The following is a 22,507-nucleotide window of genomic DNA, read 5'->3' as shown; positions in this document are numbered from 1 at the left end:
AGGTTTTTTAGACCAATAAATATGACATTGGCATTTACAATGCCAATAGCTCAAAATCTCGTAAGTGCGAAACCTATTGCATTGCAAATGCTTGTGTACCCTTCCTCTTAGCGAAAGGACCAGTACCATTTACAGTACCTATCACTCACACTAGTACAAATGCAATAGATTTTGCAGTTACGAAAAAGTTAGCTATTGCCATTTTCATTAGAGCATTTTATTTGTTTTTTAGAAAGGAAAAAAAATAAAACAATGCCATTTACAATGCCAATAGCTCAAAATAATGTCATTGCGAGACACGTTGCATTGTAAATGCTTGTTCATATCATCTATGGCAGCACAGTGTCCTGTTGTGTATAATCTCGTTTTATTGCTCTTACAGCTGTAGGAACTGCTATAAAATCTGGTGGCACTCGTCCTTTAGTTCCTGGGTGCAGTATATTTCTCAAGTATAGGGGTTATTGACCAAGCATGTGCAAGTTTGTTTTGAATTCTGTGTTTTTTAAGCATCCGTAAATACTGTTTTTTTTTCTTCTGTTCTTATGAGGCTTTCTATAAAGAAGTTCTTTTTCCGCCTCTAACTTGCATTTCACTTGGGTTGTACGTAAATCTTGTAATTTGCATGTGTAATTGAATGGAATTTCAAGAAAATAATTTGAAATGACACATAATACAAATTGCATTTGGTGCAGTATTTTAGCTTGAGTCTTTCTTGCACGGGCACGTTTTGCCCTAAAAACGAACACACACAAAGCAGGTTCTGTGAACAGCTGCTACTAATGTTTAGGTTGTTTGTGCTAAATGTTATGCTGCACGACATGTAATTAATTACATGATGGGGTGTTATAGTGGAATTTGACATAACGCAAATTTCCTGAAATTATGCAAGCTTATGCTGTCATCAAAAGCGACCATCTGAATAACAGTGTGAAATGTTGACATCTGATCATGGGGCAGTATGTTGATTAGATAAGTATTTTAACCCTCATCCAGCAGTTCAGCTCGATATTTATTGTATACACCATTGTTTTCCTCCCGTCCTATTTGTTCTGTTCTACATTTTCGCCCATCAGATTCTTGTCTGGAGTGGAAGTAAAGGTAATTGTGGCTCAGAAGTGCTCCTCGTAATCAAAACTGTAGGTTTGGTATTTGAAGGCTAGCACCGAAAATGCTATTCCTTCGTCTGAAATTGCTTCTTGAAGCGATAGGTCTTGTTGATATGTGTATGCTTACGGTGATATGGAAATTGTGCCATCGTCTTGGTCGGTGTGTATTTTCATCTGTCTTTTATCTACTCTTGTTCTTTCAGTAGCAGCTGGTGTGATAGTATGTACTTTTCCCCAAGGCAGAAGCTCCAATGATGGATTTTTTTAATTTGACCTGATCCTCCCTTAATGATCGAGGTTGATATTGAAACATCTTTTCAAGGTTGATCCTTTTGAAGAGCCTAAGACTCTGTTAATCACAGGCTTATCTGTAATTCCAACCTGCTTTCGACTTCAATGTTCCTCTTTTGAAGTCGCCGTCATAGGTGCAGAGCTGAGTTTCAGTTGGAAACAGATTATAAATAATCCAGTTGTAAGTGAAATTTCTTTCAAGCCAGTCTTTTTATTTTTATATAGTCCACATTTCAGTTTCATTATATGTCTTGCAGATTGGTCACATACATGACCTTATGTATCTTGATAATAATGTGCACTCATTAATCCAAATCAATTGTAGTCAAATCTGACATCGGTCACCTGGGAACAAATTGCACATCACCTCCGTTGCAGGGAGCATGATGCACACATAATCTGATGTGCCTGAAAAAGGAGCAGGCCCTGAAACTGTTCCCGAGAGATGGTGTGGAGGCACACCTGTGATTACCTCAGGAAACTGATATTTTGGGGGGATTTTAAGTGATTCTGGTATGTATTGCTAAATTATTAACACTTACGAAAAACCTTTACAATAGCTATAATTTTGATTTTACTTGGTACTAATGCACTTTGACAGACTCCATTGTCTAAATAGAGTATTTTTGAACATGGTATGTATTGTAGCGCAGTGTGACTCATGACATCTGGGATCTGTCAACTGGAAATGGTGCACATATGGCATGAACCACAAACATGAGTTTTTATAAAAATGCGAGCAACAAGAGTTAATTTGTGTTCTGTAGGTATGAAACAAAAATTGCTTTTGAACAAAACTGTCGGATCTAACCCTCTTCAATTTTTACCCTTCAGGTAATTTGGGACATTCTTGGTAACAAACAGTTCTGCTCATTCAAAATAAAGTAAGTACTATTTAACGATTGCTTCAGTGATCAGTTTATTTGCATTTGAGTCACACTGGAAGCACATTTTCCTCCACCTATTTGTCCTTCCACAGTTACTAGTTAACCTTTCTATGATCCTCGGGCTAGATGTGCTGATCTTCTTGTTATCAATCATGTATGAGTAATATTGTTTTCGGAACACTTCTCTGGCTGTTCCGTTAACATATTCTGTATGTTACTAGTAGCCTCTTTAGTTTCAGTGGTCAGATTCTTCTCGTGCATGTGTATTGGCAGTCCTATTCCAACTACAATACGTTTTATCTGTGCTTGCCTTCATAGTGTGTTTGACTCTAGTGAGAATTTAGTGCTCTTTACTGTTAAAAGGGATCTGCATTGCTCAAATCCTTTGACATATTCCAGTTGTAAGAAAGATATGACTTTGGGTTTTATTGTGCTTTTGCTTGCAGATTCGAAAGCTTCTTTGACCTGCTTCTTTTTCACTCATACTGACCAGAATTTTTTTGCTTTTTAGGACAAAGACACAGAACTTTTGCCGCAATGAATATAACTTGACTGGCCAGTGTAACCGTTCCTCTTGTCCCTTGGCCAACAGTCAGTATGCTACAATAAAAGAAGAACGAGGTAACTGCATCAATCTGACCCATAATTGGAAAGAAAACGTTTTTGTTTATTATCGAGCACCAGTAGAGGCAGCTACCCTGACAGACAAAGCACTGCCCTAACCAAGTTCTGGGAACACTTTGCCTTGAAAAAAGTCAGTTTGCACTTCTTCTCAGTTTATTATTTCCTTCTGCTGAAGTTGCCCATTTTAAAGGTAGATTCCATTTTTGAGGAGCTATTTGTTTGACGGAATGTTTGGTATTTCTGTTATCCTTCAGTATCTGAAGGTACTGTAACTTCAGGGTATTCTGCAATGGTGCATAAAGCTCACCCTGTTGGTACTATAGTGCTGTAGTCAACAAAATGTGATAGTTTAAATGCTTGAATTAATCTTTCTCTACTAATTATTCAGGACAGCATTACAGTCCATTGTTTTGTTAGGCATCATGCAACCTCAGGTTAGACCCAGCCATATGCAAATGATGATTGGTCTTGCTCCACTAAGAACAATCCTGCCCGAACTGCCTACCCCCAGATCCTCTCTAAACGTGAACACTAGCAAATTAAGACTGGTTTTGCCCAACTTGGGGCCCTTCAGTAAAGTGCTGCTTTTTTCCAGGGACACAATGATCACCTCTTCTGGGCATACATCCAGTGGTGGGCAAAAAAAACGATAGACGGGGATCCGGCTCACAGTAATTACCAGTGACTGAGAATATTTCAAGCATTCCTCCCATCACTTTTTATTTACTTTGAAGAAACTCCCTAAATGCAACAGGTATGCCCAGACATGGGTCCTGTGATCACTGTGCCACTGGAACCAAGTTCCACTCAACTGAAGTGGCCCAACTTAGGTGAAACTGGTCTTGGGTTACTTGTGTTCCGGTTCGGAGAGAGGACCCGGCTTGGTAGTTGGGCCTAACTGTTACCATTAAAGCAAGAACAAAACTGATTTGCATATGGTTGAGTCTAATCTGGCTGGCAAGAAAAAAAAGATGGACTGGGGTGCAGCAACGAGTATTTACCAGTAGCTGAGATTAATTTAAGCATTGCACCCATCGCTTTTTTATTTACTTCAGTTGGTACTATAGCAGCATTGTTTCTGGACCTCGAACTGGTTTTGCTTGCTTGACAAACTGCAGGCAGAGAAAAGGGAAATCTCTTTACTTGCAATCCTAGCTCTGTATCATAGGGATCATTTAAAGTCATAATCATTTGACTGTCCTACCTAAGGGGGGTGGCCCTGGAACACCATTTGAAATACATATACACACTTCAGTAAATGGGTAAAAAAAAACTTTTTAAATATTCAACCATGCATTGCAGCCCATGTAATGCTCGATATCCGGAGTTCAAGTGTTTTTCTCTTTTGGAAAATAAGATCCAATCAAGAAAATGAAATCCTATTTGATTGGGGTTGTGGCTGATGGAAACCTCACATTGAATTTTCAGGTAGGCACTGTAGTGTCCAAATGCTCATTTCATTTAAAAATGTAGAGTGAAATTGTACCTCTACTATCCACTGAGGCGCGGAAACGGAGTGTTGCCATCATGTTACAACTTGACTACACGAACCTGGTCTACGTGGGATTGCTTAACGTTACCTGGCAATAACTTCAAGTCATTTAAAATGAGGCATCACAGCTGATATTCCGGCTTTCCTAAATTAACATGTACCATTTAAGTTGTGTTGCCCGGTGTTTAAAAGTCTTAACGGGACAGCCCCTAAATTTGTGGCAGAAAAAAATCAAGAAATATAACCCCATACCAAACTTGAGATCAAAACATGCAATTCGTACCACTGTTCTTAAATTTAAAAAATGGAGGTCTGGCAGTCTGAATTTCTCCGCAGTGGCCACTGTTATCTGGAACTCCTTGTGGAAATAACTCAGTCAGGAAAGGGATTTCCGTTTTTTTTTTACGCGAATCTTTAAAGACTTGACTATTCAAACAAGTTTATGAAAGCAAGTAATCTTAATTTTAATCCCGTTCAGACAGTTTATTGTTTTAAGCACCAATACCATTGGTAAACGTTTTCTATAAGAAACATATTACTATACCATCATGAAACAACCCTTCAACTTAACTAGCACCATGTACACTAAAAATCTTGAAAAATGTGCAACATATTGTAAAACCATCCAAATGTATTGCTCTTTTAAGGAGCCAGTAGTTTCCCAATCCCATCATGCCCTGTACTGGCAGTTGCCTAAGAGCACCATTACTTTTGACAGCATCATCATTGAAGATTCATGGGAAATCTTCTAAACTTCAGAGATTACATTCTGGTTGCTTCAAACAGCGGAGAAGCAAGCTCATTTATGAATTTTATGACGGTCCCTATGTGGCAGAACTGGCATTACAAGTAAGTAATATTGACTTCTGCATCGTAGGTTCTTCATTGATGGCCATTAACATTAGAGTAGAATAGCAATCTTATCTCAGTATTCCGAGGCTTGAAGACACCTGAAAAAGGAGATACAAATTGAAATATTTGGCAATGTAGAGAAAACTATTTGTACTCTTCATGAACAGGTTTTTCATAATAGCCTGATCAACTATTGAATTATTTTCTAGCATCTGTCTTAACAGTATTGCCCTGTGGAAGTGTGAACAACTTTCACTGCAGTCTTCCAAATATCTGACATGGAGACATTACATATCCAGGTATTTGTAGCTGACTTACCCCTCCTTAAATGAGATTTAGGTTTTGATGAGAACGATTGACTTGCTAATTGACTCCTATTTAAGAACCAATCTTTTTTTATTGGTATGAAGTCTAAATGTGATAACACAGCCTCCTGCCTACATCCAATGGCCTGCAGAGAGTATCCTTTGTAGCAATACACAGCTTTTGTGCCAACAACCCTGAGACCGGCAGCGGAGGGATCGATATGGCTTTTGTATTGATCAACGACTTCTTACATTTCATGAGAAAAAACACTAGAAGTTAAAGAAAGAAAGAACAAATAGGGAAACACTACAGAAACCAACCCAGCCCTAAACCCCATGTAACCCTCCTCCACCCCCAGTCATTGCCGCCTTAATGAACCCCAGGCCCCAGAACCGAAATGTTGGTAGAACGTCACTCCTAAAATGCAGTCGGCGGTGCAGTAGCATGCGCCTCTTGTGGTAGCAGTTAAAGGAATTGCAGCTATATAGAGCAAGTGATTTCTCTAATGTCCTTAGCCAACAACTGCAAAAATAGCACCCATAATTTTGCATAGACATCCCCCTTTCCCCCACAACAAGGGACATGCGCTCCATAGTCAAAATATACCACAGGTGATGGAGCCAGTTCAGAACTTCGGGAACAGACTTCGTGTCCCATTGAGATAAAATAGCTTGTCTAGCTGCTAATAGGGCTAATGCTGTTTGCCTATCCCTCATAGACCTTAATGGAAAAGCTCTTGAGTGTAAGAGACCAAGGAGAGTATATTCTGGGGAGCAGGGTATGGAAACGCCAAACGCCTCGTCTATGTTGTTGAGTACCACATTCCAATAGTGCTGCAATTTGAGGCAATGCCATAATAGGTGAGAGAGCATGCTGGACATCCCACATCCTCCAACAAAGGTCCGATTTGCTCTTGTCCCAACTATGAACTCGCATAGGTGTATAATACAAGTATGAGAAGACTTTAAATGCGGATTCCGCCGAAGCAGTATTGTGTGCAGTGTGATGTGCTCTGTGAAGGATGTTATCCCATTCCTTGGGGGATAATGGCCTACACAGTTCGGTCTCCCAACGGACTTGTGTCCTTTGCGTTGCTCGGTGGGTCGCACCGTAAGCATAGCGTACAGTTCGGAGATATGACGGCGATCGTCACGCTTGCGCACCAGCCATTTATCAAACGTGTTAAGATGGCGAATCATTTGGGTGTAATTGGAAGGCGCCGTGATCCAGTGGCAGGCAGGACGCCTGGTAGTAGCCACTAATCAAAGGGAGACCCACCCAGATTCTTTGGACGAACCATCTGTGCCAACGAAAGTGAGGGTTGGTGAGGGAGAGAATCACATTGTCTGCATAGAGACCTATTTGGTGAACATCAGTCCCAGATTTCAAGCCTTCTATGCGCTTGTCCGCTCGTATATGTTGGGACAATAGGTCCATATAGAGCGCAAATAAAAGGGGGGATAGGGACAACCTTGGCGGGTTCCCCGGGAAATCAGAAAGGCGGCAGATCTGTTGCCATTGACTCTCACAAATGCCATGGGCGCATAGTTGATGCATTTGATCCACTTGATGAAATTCTCCCTAAACCCGAAGCACCGCTGGGTATCAAACAAATAGTTCCACCCCACCCTGTCGAATGCCCTCTCGGCATCAATAGACCGGAAGAAGGCCTGCAAACCCGATCTCTGTATGCTATCCATAAGATGGAAGAGATGCTTAGTATTGTCCCCGTCCCCCCCCCCCCTTCGTGTGGGGATTAAACCCGCCTGATCAGAGTCTATTAGATCTGCTATAAGTGGATTTAAGCGCGCTACTAAGATACCAGCAAAGATCTTCTCATCGATGTTGAGGAGAGATATGTGCCTGTAGGAGCCACATTCTCGCGGATCTTTAGCAGGTTTTAGAATGACTGAGATAGCAGCTCCTGACATGGAGGGTGTTACCGCTCCCTTCTCCAAAAAGGAATTAAACAGTTTAGTTAACAAGCATTGGCGTAGCCATTAGGTCTCGCTGTTGGGACCTTATAAATATTTAGTTATGCAGCACAATATCCTTGGTGCAACAACATCAACTGTTGCATGTCTAAACACTTATAAGGTCCCAAAGGCGAGACCTATTGGCTATGCCAATGCTTGTTCTCACATGCAGTCGGTGTCGCAGGTTTGTGGGATGTGAGTGTCGTCGTTCTATGGCACTAAGTGCCGTCAATATATTTAAGGCGGCCAGAGGTCCCAAATTTGCTAGGACAGCCAGCCTGCTTTTTTACCATCTGTTTCTGTAAATGTAGCCCATGTACCGGTTTTCAGAGGGTGTTTACTAAACACAGAGCGAGGAAAATTGTTATGTGTTTCAGTGCGGAATTAGTTATCAGTCCTTATCATGGAGGTGCGGTTGGTTGAGTTAACGGGGTCGTATTTGTTCGTCAGATTCAGCATAGGGCACTATATGGCTGGTAGCAAGCTTCAGCCCAGCGAGAGTGAGGGCGACACATGGAAGATATTTAAGACAGCCTTTAAACACTGACTGCAGAGAAGCTGCCATGCAAACTACGTTGGGAAAGGTACAAAGTGAGTTGGCATCCTGGATAGGATTGAGTTTTGTATACTGGAAGTAAAGTCGTTCTTTGCACCTGGAAAGCATGCGGCTGGCACACAGTGATCGTTTTGTGCTGGTCAATTCCGAATAACCTGCCCGAACAATGGTGAACGGTAGGTTTTCTGTAAAGTCGCAAAGAGCTTTTCGGTGTGGATTTGTGGCTAGTGAGAGTGCTGCATTTTTACGAGTCCTAAAATAAATAGTTCCTTCAAAACAATGTATGAGACCTCTCCTGTAAACCAGGATTTATTTAGATCTTCTAACATGCTAAATCACGGCAAAAATATAGTCTACTACTAGATGGTAGACTTGTTTATCTAATTCAACCATCCTTCCGCACTGAAGGTTGACACACTTCAGAATGAAAGTAAGAAATAGTCAGCCTCCTCTGTTGATTACGGTGGTGACGGCGCCAATGCAGCACCCCTCTGCCATGGGTAGACTGAGTAAACGTGAGCCATCTGGGCAAAGCTCAAAAAACGCGTACGATTTAACAAAACAACCCTGACCATAATCAAGTAACATTCAAATGTGCATAGCAAACGAAAAATTTGAAACAAGAAGCATGGGAACTGTTAGTGTGAAATTAAACAAGCCCACAAGTGGAGAGCGCGTTGCTTCCCTGTGAAATGGACCCAATAATGAGAAAAGCTGACGAGGAGGGAGTGGGAGAAGGGAGAGGGTAGGGGATTCACCCGGTGTAAGGCTTAATGAGTCATTACAGAAAGCCAGATGGTCTATGCACGTCCACGCGCTCGTGAACACAAGCTGGAGTCCAGCAAAAGCCTTTGGGTAGGACTTTTCAAAGCCCACTACTAAATGTCTCGCAGAGCAAGCAGCACATGCGCTGGCTCAGCGAGACCTAAAAAGGGAAGCAACTCCCTACTAAAGGTCTTATAAAAAGAGGCCGAAAAGCTGCCTGGACTGGGTGACTTGCCCAGTTTCAGTCTAGAGATAGCCGTAATCACCTCCTCTATGCGAATAGCAGAATCAAGTGAGTCTGCTGCAATTTTGGGGAGAGGGGAGATCTCACAGGTGCTCAGATACACAAGCAGGTCCCGCCCAGTATACAAGGCGCCATAGAACGAGCGGAAGGCTTCTACTATTTGTATGTCAGCACTCTGTTCATCCCCGTTTTGATCCCCGATCGATTGAATCAGAGTTGTCTGTGTTTTAGCCCGTAATCTGTGGGCCAACAGCTTACCACACTTATCACTGCTAAGGTAGAATTTGTGGTGAAGGCGAAGAAGGGCATACTCAGCCCTGTCAAGGTCAAGATGTTTCAACCGACTCCTGCGGTTCTCTAGCTCCCTCCACACCCTCGGTGCCCCAGTACGATTGTGGATAGACTCTTGTCTCCTATTTAGTACTATGTTACCAATCGTTTGCGAAATGTAGGTTCCTATATCCATCTGTACGAAGCAATAGTTTACAAATACTTGAATTCTTCCTAATGTCCTTAGTCTTGTCAAAGTAAACTTTTTGGACACTTGTGTCTCTAAAGTATGTTAAGTATTTTCCCAGGTGACTCAGTTTTTAAAGACTACTGCCACTGAGATAGACTGATTTAAGTGAAATACTCCTTCATTTTGTTCTCATAGCTACTGAATAAAGATAGAGTATTGCATATTTTTGTGCTATGCAGAAAGGGCTTGCAGATCTCTAATTCTACACACATAGGTAGTAGCAATTAAAGGTGTCCCCCCATGAATGATGCTACAAGAAACCTTTGTGTTGGCTCAAATAGGTTTTAGAATTTTGACAGTGCCACATCGAGCGCCTAAAGAGGCGAAGGGTTCTAAATTGAAGTGAAAACGTTATTCTGTCCTTCTAAGAAGTTCTTAATGTCTGAGATCACGAACAATTATCTGAGATGGAGACTTTCCATAATAGCTGACAAGTGTGCCTTAATCTAGGAGAGCTGAAGTCCACACTTGCCCAGCTGCAGCAGGTAAGGCAGTACGGCCTCGTCTTGGCAGGAGACAGGCTTAACGTCTTTTTACTGGCACCATGTGTAAAAATATTTCTATTTAAGAGGATATGTGACTCTCTGCTAGCTGGCTTCTTTGTTTTTTCAATAATGTACACACAGTCTCCTGGTAGGTTTAAATGTCTATATTGAATACATTTCAGAAGCTGTACAGCCAAATTCAAGGATGTTATATTTGGGTGGAGTACTTGGCTAAAAGTTTTGCTTTACATAGCAGTCAATCAATCAATCAAAAATAACGTTATTTCGCGTTAGAATAACGGCAGAAAAGGATTCTGCAAAATATACATTCCAAAATGTTAATAACATTACAGATTAAAAAGATTAAAAAGATACATCTATTAAAATTCAGAGTAATAAAATACAATTAAAAAGAATAAAAACATAATCAATATTTTTTTTTATCAATATAAGATCAAGAATGAATCAAGTTGGCCCTCATCTTACTTATAAGATTCAGACTAGGGAGTTCGACTTCTTGTCTTTCTAGCAGATAAGAGGAACAAAGTGAGACAAATGCATACCAGGGTATCCGGTTATTGCTGGAAGTAATAAAGTGCTGGGTGGCATTATCTAATCTTTAATTTACATTTAAGCGGAAGGATGTATCTATTCCTTTCATCCGTGGACAGCTTGCAGAAAAAAACAATGTACAAATCGTTCTGAGGAGATTATCACATGGACATTAAGGGAGGGCATCAATGGAATACGTTTTGGATAGATAACCAAGCATAAGCGGGATGTATTTTAATCAAAATCTCAGTGATCTGTGTCTGTGCTGAAGATTCGTTACAAATGACTGGTATGAAGTTGAAATAATTCTTATGCTAGGGGCTAAATGATAATGCCTTACTGTGGTAAAATTACAGTTGAGGTCTTAACCCTTTCTATCAAAATGGTCTAATAAACAAAGCTTCAACTCTTTTTTTAGATATTCTCAGACATGACTTCGGATCCTCATATAAATTACGTAAACCAATTGCCTGTAGGTTGACCTCGATATATTTTAGCCATTTAATTTTATGTACACCGTCTAAATTCAAGCAGTCCGCCAAGATATGTCTAGTTAGACATATTGTTTCTTTCCTCCAGACTGAGTGCCACAAAAGGATTGGCGTAATATGAATTTTATCGGTTATGAGGGACACTCGGCTCAAAATGGGCATTGTAGGAGGAACAGGGTTGTGGAACACATATCAACCTTTTCAAAAAGCTGTCCTCTATACTCTGCAATTTTGAAATATCCAAGAAACCTCAAACGGCTGCCCCATAAGCAGCGATGGATAGTGTTTTTGCCTCCTAGATCTTTTTTTATTACATTTAGTGGCTTTGAACCAAGTTTCTTTATAAATCTAAAAACCTCCTCGATGCTTTTTTCCATTACGATTCCTCTATTGGTCACCATATCTAACCATGTGCGTTTCCTATTAAACATAGCCCCAAGATAATGAAATGAGTCCACAATCTCAAGATTTTAGCCTTCGATAGACAAAGTGGGATGTTTCGTTAAAGTCGTATCCGCCACAAGTACAAATGACTTAATTTGATTTAGCTTCATGTCCAAATTATTAATACATTTCACATACTCCTCTATGAGTCTCCGCAGTGCATTACAAGATTGTGTCAAAAGCACTGCATCGTCTGCATAGAGGTGTATCGGCACAGCAGAAGATTTGATAAGGGAGACATCTTGGGTGAAGCCTACCGAGGCCGACTCCACTGCATTAGTGTATATAGATAGCAAATAAAAATGGGGTGAGTACACACCCTGTCTCACACCGTGGGTAATTAAAAAATACCTTGTACTTTCTCCCTTTTTTCCATAGCAGTCTCATGTGATGTTTTCCTGGCATATGAAGTGGGTTGGTGTACAACCACTGTTTCGGTCATTCATGTGAAGTCAGGATCAATGTTCCAATCAGGATCATCTTGGCTTTTGCCTGAATCGTAGAGTGGTAGGGATTAGACAAGTCTAGGGAGATGTGTTCAGAAAACGTTTTGAGCACTTCATCATACAGGCATTTACTAAGCACCCTGGTTATGAGTAACTGGATGCAAAGTCTTGATATTTTGTGTTGTCTGCCGTTGCAAATATATCTGTTTGCGGACGCCCCAATCAGTAAAGATGTCTCTTAGAGCGTCATTGTTTAGATTACAATTGTGGTTTCCTTCGTATAGTCTGCTAAGAGCATCCACTTAACCAATCTTGTTCCCTTGCGGATGCATTCCCCAGTGGTCATACCTCCTGGAACTAACCACTTTTTATGTTCTTTGTGTTTCTGTCAACAAAATCATATAGTTAGTTCCCCCTAGTCGGTTGAAGTAACTCAATGTGCTTCTATTGTCTGTTTGAACTAACATTTTGCCTGTCAGAGAATGATTTGATTGGCCTGCAAACAACCTTGTGCTCCAAAACATTGACCAGATGTTCTGTACTGTTAGATTGCCTCAGTGCGTTACCCTGCCAGTCAACAGTGCGTCCATTACTGTTGTCTGTCTTCGGGGATCCTGATGGGTATTGTCTCCATAAAGGAGGCTGCGGCGAAAGTTCCACGATGTTGGAGACTGTACGGCTTCATGGAGTAGAAGAATTTGATTGCCCTGGGAGTCCCACTTCTGAGTCCACTGATCTTCCCAACAGTGTTGTGGTGTGCGAATGTATAGCCTGTTAATCAGAATTATGTACATCCACACATGCCTTGGAATTGAATTGTACGTCCCTTGGAGTAGCATCACATCCTTTGTTGAGCAGATAACTTCGCCACTGGAATAAATACATTTCATAGTATTTCTGACATTGATTCTGAAGATTGATTGACCTTGCAGACATAATCTATGTTCATTAAAAGGTCGTTTTATTTAATACAATTCTTGATTGGATTTCATTTAAGAAAAACAACAACAAAAAACTCTGCAGATTTTGGTAAACTCAACTTTAGATAGGTGGCGATGAATGATTTTTTTTCTTCAAATTATTGTAGTGTTCATATGTATGGTAAAAAGTGTTGTGGGCTCTCATGTGTAGATGTGTTAATTATAACGTTTCTGACTATCTGTGAAGACCCTATGATAGAAAACTCCGGTTTACTGTCTGATTAGACAAGAAACTAGGAACTGCAACCCACCCACCCCCGCTATAACCACCTCACCCGTTGTTTACTAATATATTTCCCAAAGAAGAGATGAAAATGCTCAACGTGTTATTAAATTTGCTGCAGAAATCTGAGTTCACAGATTTGAACCATGGCAGGGGCTATAAAACTTTTTTTCCTTCTGAGATCGATGAAATGAGTACAACCTCATAGGGTATTATTAACTTGACATCTGTTTTCTAAAGCAAGGTACATGTCTGCATCTTCCTTCAGTTTATAAAAAGTTGATATGATTATTATTAAAATCTGGGAACTTTCATCAATGTCAAAATTTATACCACGGCTAGCTACTATTTGGCGTGCCGTTTTTATCACCTCATATTCCACTTCTTTTCCTTCAGTTATCTCCTCCAAATGTTATTGTAATACATTTGGACATTTTCGTAACTGTTTCTGATGGTAGGGGCAAAAGCCTTTCTTTAATTTTAACCCCTTCTGCGCCGATGACGAGCTCAGCTCGTCATGAGGTTTACCTGTTGTGCGCTCATGACGAGCTGAGCTCGTCATGATCCGCGGGGTTTTAAAAACTTCAGCGGGAAAACCCGCCGCGCGCATGTGGTTAAAGGTAAAAAAAAATGACCATCACTATTCTCTTCCCAATATTTAGCCATATGCTGCTATTTCTGTATTCTTTATGGGTAGAAGTCTGCTTTTTGATACACTGAGGAAAGCATACTCTTAAATTTAAAGACCATGTCACTTTAATGTAACATATTGCAAAGTGCGTGTTACTTTTTGTGTACTGTGGGAATTGAGCATGGCATTTCAGCTGGAGAGCAAAATCTGTTGACCTACTTCTTGTATTAATTATGTTCTCCTTCCTTTAGGTCTGTGCTACTTGTACATGAAAGTGATTGAAAGAGCTGCTTTTCCGGGACGCATGTGGGAGCGGGTGAGTTTCATGCAGTCATGTAATTTGGTACCCTTATCACAGTAGAACTGCTATAAAGTGCAGGGGTGCCCCATCTGCTTTAAAAGAGGGACATGCTGTTCTCCTGATCAAGTCAGTGTGGCAGGCATGTTTTCTTCATTGCTCAAGGAAGTAAAAAAATATTTTTCATAGTGCTGCAGTAAAAAAGACATTTGAATATGAGGATTATGACAACTGATATTGCAGCACCGTGCCACTCCACTTTGGGTTCTTGTAGAAAAACATTTTGTGTATTTGTCAAGCATTGCAATCTCACAATTTGGACAGAGGGTTACATTATGCAAACCATACAAGGTACTTTAATGATGGGTGATACGTCTCATAGTCTATAATGAATAAGACAAAACCGGATCTACTCAGATGGGTCTACTTAGCTTCATAATGCACTGTATAGTTAGCTCAAGGGCTGATATTGTTGCATTAATTTTGCTTGATGAAGAGGTGTGAAAGGAAGAACCAGAGGGACATGTAGAGGTTTGTGAGTTATGTAGTTTGAGGGTCAATTTGAAGATTCTTTGGGCAGTAGTATTTCCTGGGTTTAGGGTGGATGTTAACATGGAGAGGCACCAGCACTGACATGGTGCAGGAATATAAGAGTTCTAGATTTTTGGTATATGGTTGTGTGGGCTGCTTGAGAGAGAGATTGTCTGCAAAGTGACATGATTTTATTTATGCTAGTTTAAAATATCCTGGCATGAGGCCCTCTGTCGACTTTTTTAGCCAGCTTGCTTTATGTAGGTTTTTTGAAGTAGCAGTATTTGCAGACTTGATAAAGTGTGTATTTCAAAACGAATAACCTTATTGTTGGAGAGAAGGTATAGAGATCATGGAGTCTCCTATTTCAGTGGCCCTTCTTACTGATGACTAGAGCGTTTCTTAAGGTTGGAGAAGAGTGTAAGGCGTGGTTAGATTTTACAGTTACACAGAGAATAGAAAGGATATGGTATAAGGCATCAGTTCTTAACCTTTTCACTTCTGTGGGCCTCCACTGAATCAATACTGGAATTCGGGGACCTCCACTGAGTCATTATTGGAAGCATGGGACCCACAGCAGTTTCTATGATTTGAAAGTCAAAACAATACACAAAAATATAGAAACAAGTATACGGCATATCAATGCTCAAAATGTAAATATTTTTAATTCAAGATCTAATATAGAGATTTTTTTTCAGATTGTTAATTTTGCTTCTTTGTTTGTACTTTATACATTTTAGTATTTAATTTTTTAAACAATCACAGACCCTGCCACCAAGTAGGACTTGTGGTCCGAGGGGAGTCTCTGACCACAAGTTAAGAAACACTGGTGCAGGGGACTGTGATTATAGCAAGTAAAGGATTTCAGTCTTATAGCAGAGGAGTTTAGGTAGCTTCTGACAGCCAACTGACTACACAAACTAGGTTTATGCGAGACAGGGGAAGCTTGTCATCAGCCAATGGTTGGTTGAGGATCTTATAAGGTGGTGATGTTAGTAGAGGTTGCGTAGAGAAAGGAGGTGCTAAAGACAGTCATGCTGGACACTTACTGCTTTGGAGCTAAAGAAGCAAAAGGACACAATTGTATTGATCATGAAGAGAAGAGGCCTGTGAAGCCTAAAATTGACATACCTGACCGAAATAATCCATGGTAACCAATGAAGGCGGCTGCTGAGCCAGAGTGGGATGAGATTGGAAGCATGAGATTGTTGTGGTGGGCACAAGATGACTTTAGAGATGGGGGCAGCAGCCATTTCTGTTGAATGAAATTTTGAAAAACATGATTGAAAACTATTTGTAAAGTTTTATTTGGTAAGTGGTGAGACCAACATTATTGAATGAAGGGTTTGCGAAACAAAGGACAGTAGTGTATTTTAGTTTTCTATTTACGCCAGTTTAATTGGCATAAACTCATCAAAATAACATGTTTAAAAAAGAGCACTACTTCATATTCCATATCTGGCTAAATTTCAATGTATGTAAAATGTATCTTTTGCTAATAAAAGGCGTGAACATGTTAAAAAAAAGTTAGAAATAAGAGATTTATTTTTTTAACTACTATGATCCACTTTGCTGTACTTGGCTCTGTAAAGGTGAAATTTTGTAAATTGGAGAGCAATTGAGATTTTAAAATGCTCACTTGCATCAAAAGTTAAAATAGCTCCGGAAAACTAAGCTGTATATCTGTCATCGTTTGTTCCCTGGGTGGCACTTTGTGTCGAAGGGTGAAATATTGAAATGTTAGAAGTGGATTTGAGCGTGGAACGTTTTGTAGAGAGAGATCTTTGTCATTTGCAAGAGCTGCCTTTTTGTGGCTGCTTTTTTGCTACCTTTCTTTCTTTTTGTTTGTTTGTATTTTTTTTATTTTATCACCAGCAAATTAAATGCATACAAATTTCATGAGGATTGAAGAGAAGACAAACAGCGATTTTAGGGTTAAACATATGACCAAAAAAAGGAAGAAAAACACATAAATCAAATTATACGGGTTACAGGATAACGAATTCATTGCTATAGGAGACAATTACAAGTAACCTGAAGAGTAAGCATCTGTCTGTACAATGTTCCGCTAGAGTGCCGGTAATATACTATATACATTTAGTTTCCATCTTTTGATGGGGGCCCAGATGTTTTCCCCCAATCTTCTTGCTCTCAACCCCCTTTTTTTTTTTGTTGCTACCTTTCATTCGAATATGGATGCTTTATTTTGGAAGTATATTCTTTCAGGGAAGTTAGTAAAACGTACTGCAAACCTTTGATCAATGTGCTGTCTCCGAATGGCATAAGGAATTTGACCCAAGATTAGCAGTTTAAAAAAAACTAGCATTTTAGTATGTAATCTAATGTGCCTGGGCAAAAAACAGTACCCTATCAGGTTATATGCCCAGACTGCTTTCAGTTGATGATTGTTGCAGTGGGGATGAGCTGAAGTGAGAAGGTGGTTTCACATGATATAGTGCGAGTGAGGTCGTGCAAGAGTGTATATCAGAAGAATTGTTAAATTCTGAATGTTGAGATTACGTTTTGGGATTGTCAAAGAATTGGGGAGAGGATGTGGCCTTATGGCTAGAGGGGTCGGCCGCGAAGCTGGGAAATCTGCTTCGAGTCTCTGCAGGGACGCTCAACATCCTGTGATTCTGGGAAAAAACGTAATCTCCCTGTGCCCAATAAAAATTAATGTGTCCATCTGGAACGCATCTGGTGGTCATGTAAAGCTCTCTGATACCTTCGGGTCAAGTTTGCGCTATATATAACTCTGAAAGAAAAAAAAATTGTCAAAATCTGGTGCTATGTAAAATTTTAGGTCCGTTTGCAAGGGGGGATATTGTCTTGTTTGGAATTCTTCCTCTGTTCAGCTTTCATATGAAATTAGTCCATATTGGCCGTGTAGGGCGCTTATTGCTGTTGGGTAAGAAATCAGATTTTGAAGATCTTACTGATGGCTAGGCATATATATCAAAATGTATTTAGCTGTTTGTGAGAGTGTTGTCTGTAGCAATAGTGACATGTTGGTTAAGTCATATGTTGTTTTAGCCAGTCCTGTGGAAGGAGTCTTTTGCCTCTGTGTTAAATTGACTAGTAATCGGAGTAGCCATAAGTGACAATGGTTGTTATTGTAACAATTGAAATTGTCCAAGAGAATAAACTTTGTAGAGATGGCGTATCTATAGAATAATTTTTCTGACAAACATATTCAATTAATGTCATTTAAACAGTTAGATTTTTTGGAAAGAAAATAACTGGTATTTTAGCATAAAAAGATACCTTTGAATCATTGGGAAGCTATTAGTGAAGGTATAATGACGAAGATTTGTGAAGGAGTTTATTCAACATTGTTACATCTAATTTCTGTTATCGAATGGCTTTGTGGGTTACTTTGTTTAGAGAGCAACCGTACATCTGGTACTGAAATGTTGATCTATATATATTTTGTGGTTTCATAACAGCCATATAACAATACCTCCAACCAACCAACAATACCCATCCCTCCTTCTTTGGAATCCGCATATTTATCATAATTATTCAGCCAACATCAAATAAAGGTGACCTCTTATTTCACATTTTAACAGTAACGTCTCATTTCCCTGTTTCCTATATTACCTGTTCAGTTCAGTGTTGCATGTTAAATGTCCCCAATGTCTCATTGTAAATATTGTTAATCATCTTCTGCCATTCATTGCTTCAGCTGTACTAGCATCACCTGTCCTACCAGTGCCCCACCACATTCACCATCCCATATTTTAAAAAAATTGTGTGTTTGAATTGAATTTTAAAACCCACCACCCTCTCTTACCTGCACTCTGTTTGGGGCACTTTCCTCCCCTTTCTTCACCCGGGCAGCCGAGATAAACGCTGCTGCAGGATTGCTAATTCTCATTCCCGCCATCAGCCAGTGAGCCGGTCTTGTGGCCACGCCCACTCGCTCGAGGCCACGCCCCCTCCGCCTACATAATCGAGCTGAATACAAGCTCATCTGAGACCTTACTCCTGAGGCACAGCCGGGAGCGTTTTGCTGACGATCTTAGCGTTTTTTTTAAAAATTGTGTGTTTGAATTGAATTTTAAAACCCACCACCCTCTCTTACCTGCACTCTGTTTGGGGCACTTTCCTCCCCTTTCTTCACCCGCGCAGCAGAGATAAACGCTGCTGCAGGATTGCTAATTCTCATTCCCGCCATCAGCCAGTGAGCCGGTCTTGTGGCCACGCCCACTCGCTCGAGGCCACGCCCCCTCCTGAGGAAAATTGAATTTTGCCCTGTCATGTGTCCCTACGTGTTCCCCATTATATGTTGTGTGCATGATCGATATGCATATGTTCCCCCTTGACCGAATAAAGACGCAATTATAGTTGTGTCCAACGTTAGTATGCCAGTTATCCAGTCCTCGTGAAAGCAACGAGTATTAGGCCTATGTTGCCAACGTCTTTACATTGTGCACGATAAATCATCGAGTTGTCCCTGTTTCTAGGCCTTACAGGGCCCGGACACCAGATTCAAGCTCAAGTCTCCTGAAACCACTCCGAGGAGCGATGCAGCCCCTCCCGCATCCCTGACCTTTCACTTACTTTCTGCCAAGCAGCGCGGTGCCCAGCCTGGCCTGCCTGCCTGTCTGCCAAGAATATGTTATGCTTACAGTTATCAGTTTAGCTCCCCGGCTTCACATTCCTAAGCTTACGAACCGCATAAACATCTTCATCTATAGTCTAGTCTTTCTGTCTCCATGCAAGAGAATTACTGAATTAGTATCCATAGAAGATTCATAGCACATGCAATACATGTAGAATATATGCATGCACCAGCCTTAGTGTCAAGTAGCCTTTGCCCTGATGACTTTTAGATTCAAGCCACATGTACTCCAAACACGAGATACCAGATATGCTATAGGTACATGTCGTCCTGACATCCCAGACTTTAGTCTCCTCTTCTAGTGCCAGAAGTCAGAGCCCCCAGCTCTCCCCAGTTACACGTCATGGCCCGTTTGCGCGCACCAGTAGGTTAAAGGTTCCAGCTGCCCAGGTAGCCCCCTCTATGTATCCACCCATTTATGACACTTCTGTGACGTTTACATCACATGTTTCCGTGCACGCCCTGTGCACGCCTTCTTTCTACGCCCATATGTTCTTATCTTTCGTTTGTCACTTGTTACGTCTACTGTATGCAATGCAATTATACTGTTTTACTATATATACTGTATGATGTTAATATGACATTAGGCTTTTTTTTCCCCTTGTGTCTGTCCCTTCCTGAGCTTTTGCAGGTGATGGAACCCGATGGTCCATTGGCTCGAGCCATCTGATTAAAGCCCATACGACTCAGATACCACGGATTCTGCCTCTTATTTATTGAGCTATCCTTTTCAGTTAATGCATAGAAAAATAGTACCGGTAATTAATTATTTATTTACCACATAATGGCGCCCGAATAGGGACGAGCCCCTTTCCCACGCGCCGGCGATGTAACGCAGGCCCCCTGACCCTTCTACAGCCGTGACGGAACCCTACTGTGCACGTGCAGATATTTCTGCTTCAAGTCTCCCTCAGGCCCACGGAGGAGACGGAGACTGCGGTCCGGCATCCAGACGAGGCGGTGAGGAAGGCGGATCGTCCCGACCAGAGCCCAAGCCAAGAGAGCAAGGTCCGAGGTATCCGGAGGCCCACCTGTTTCCGAAGCCCGAGGCGCATGCGTAGTGCGTAGCAGTAACCAGACGTCGTAGCAGTCCAGTCCAGTCCGAGGCCTTCAGTTTTGCTTCCCGGTGAGTACCGTTGCTGGGACGTATCTAGACGGGTTCATTAATTTGTGCCCGGTCCGACGGGTTTGGGTACACAGATCCGGTCCGACGTGTTCACCTAGGTGGATACGGTATGACGTGTCTCTTTAGGAGACCGGTATGTTCTGTACTGTTTTAGCAGTGCATCCAGAAATTCTAGTAAGTCTGTTCTCGAGAAGTTCAAGTATTATGTTTTCAATGTATTAGGTAGTATCTGTTTGAACTGTTATTAATGTGTTCTTGATGTCGTGGTATGAATGATTGTTTTGCTATTCATTACTGTGTTCATTGTGTATTGTGTTCAAGTTCAAGTACGGTTCAAATATGCCGCTGTTTTCGAAATTACGTCAGATAAAAACCAGAAAAGGGTTACTCGAAGAATCAGTTCCTGTCCCTCCTAGGGACAGTCCTGGACATTTCATGTATCATAAGCATGGCTTAGATGCCATACTGTATCTAGATTTATGGGTTGATTACACGAAGGATCTTGAAGAGAAATATAGATGGCCTGTTTCAGGAACATGGGATGCCGAGTGCATCATGAGAGTAGAAGAAGCATTATGGAAAAAGAAAGCCAGACAATCCCAGAAAGATGCCATAGAATTATGGCGTAAAGAATCCCATAAAAGAACAGAGAAAGAATTCAGAAAAGCAGAATTAAGTAGGGAATCCCCAGAAAAAGCCCAAGAAAGGGAATTACTAGAAGAAGGTGAACGAGTTAGAGCAGAACAATCAGACAGACAGAGAAATGCCCTTATTAAAGGTATGTATCTTCTTCTCGCCGAGGGTTTGCCTAAAGCGACCCCGGAAACACCCTGTAATTTACCGCCACCCTTGGTCCCGACTAAGCTACGTCATAAACCGACCGCGGCTGAAATTTTCCTTTCTTCCTATTTGGACGACACTGTCCCAGAATATGCTAATACGAATCCTATTCCGCCAGTTCAAGTCCAGCACCCTGTTCATAATGTAATTACTGTGCCTCCAGTCGTTGGCCCTGTTAATGTGCCAGCACCCCAGGATCAACCCACATTACGTACCCCTACTTTGCCAGTCACGTTACCAGCAGCCGCGCATTCAGTATTAACTGACGATTCTAGTTCAGGAGGAGCAGGGGGAGGTACTCCTATCACCCCGCCTCAAACAAAGCGACTGACGCTGAGAGATGCAGCGTTACAACGTACGCCCAAAGTGACTACGTACGAGGCCCTCAAAAAGTATTTTAATGAGTGTGGATCTGATTGTAGATATGACCCAGTACCAGGCGAAGATAGTATGATAATATATTCCATACGTTTACGACGAGTTGCAAGCTTCTTGGTTACCATATCAAATATGGAAAAGCATCTAGACAGAATATATCATTTTATCCAATCAGGGGAGAATCCAGAAAGCATTCACGAAGCTATGGTACACAGGAAAGTCGAGATTCAAGGCATGATTTTGCAATTTTTAATAAATTGTTTAATAAGAGAACAGGATTATCCTGATAAAAACAAAGAAGATATGAAAGTCCTGACAAGATGGAGTGACAATATAGCAGAAGGAAAACACAGAACACAAAATTGTATAGAAACCATGTACAGAAAGATTCGTAAAGAAATTATAAGTATACACCAAAAGGAGGAAGCAATGAGGGTAGCCGAGAAAGAGAATGACTCTTCAGACGAAGAGGTAGACAACGAGAATCCCACTAGAATAGCGTATGTAGGTAGAACGAGACCTTCTGATAGACACACACGCCTAGATTACAAGAAAGCTTTTCCTCCTCCCGTACCAGAACAGTGTTCTCTTGAACAAGTATTCCAGGCTACCGATAAAGTTCTGCAATTACGAATAGGTTACAGTGAGCTTAGTACCATGCATGAACAAGAACTAGCCCGATCAGCAGTCCGATGGACTAGTGATTCTACCACATTTCCAGACGAAGTAGTGGCTCAAATGTTTCTGAAACTGCCCCCAGCCGAGCAGCGACTGGTGGGTATGTACATGATCCAGCACCTCATTACACAGTACGAGAGTCAGCATTCTGATCCAGGTCC

At 41.1% G+C, this 22,507-nt stretch overlaps 1 protein-coding gene across 2 annotated transcripts in view; it reads left to right on the top strand.

Annotated features, from left to right (window-relative positions):
• The window catches only part of MAK16 (MAK16 homolog), a 68,494-nt gene that overhangs the window by 7,447 nt on the left and 38,540 nt on the right, over positions 1-22,507 (top strand). The window contains exons 2-4 of one of the 2 annotated variants that reach the window (XM_078666182.1): positions 2,232-2,281; positions 2,796-2,905; positions 14,123-14,187. In XM_078666182.1, the coding sequence (XP_078522308.1) occupies positions 2,232-2,281; positions 2,796-2,905; positions 14,123-14,187 (225 nt within the window). The remainder of the gene's footprint in view (positions 1-2,231; positions 2,282-2,795; positions 2,906-14,122; positions 14,188-22,507) is intronic. The other variant, XM_078666181.1, reaches the window with a different exon arrangement.

The sequence above is a fragment of the Lissotriton helveticus genome, chromosome 11 (assembly GCF_964261635.1).
Source record: "Lissotriton helveticus chromosome 11, aLisHel1.1, whole genome shotgun sequence".
In the NCBI taxonomy this organism is placed as follows: Eukaryota; Metazoa; Chordata; class Amphibia; order Caudata; family Salamandridae; genus Lissotriton; species Lissotriton helveticus.
This window is presented reverse-complemented; position numbering and strand designations above follow the sequence as displayed.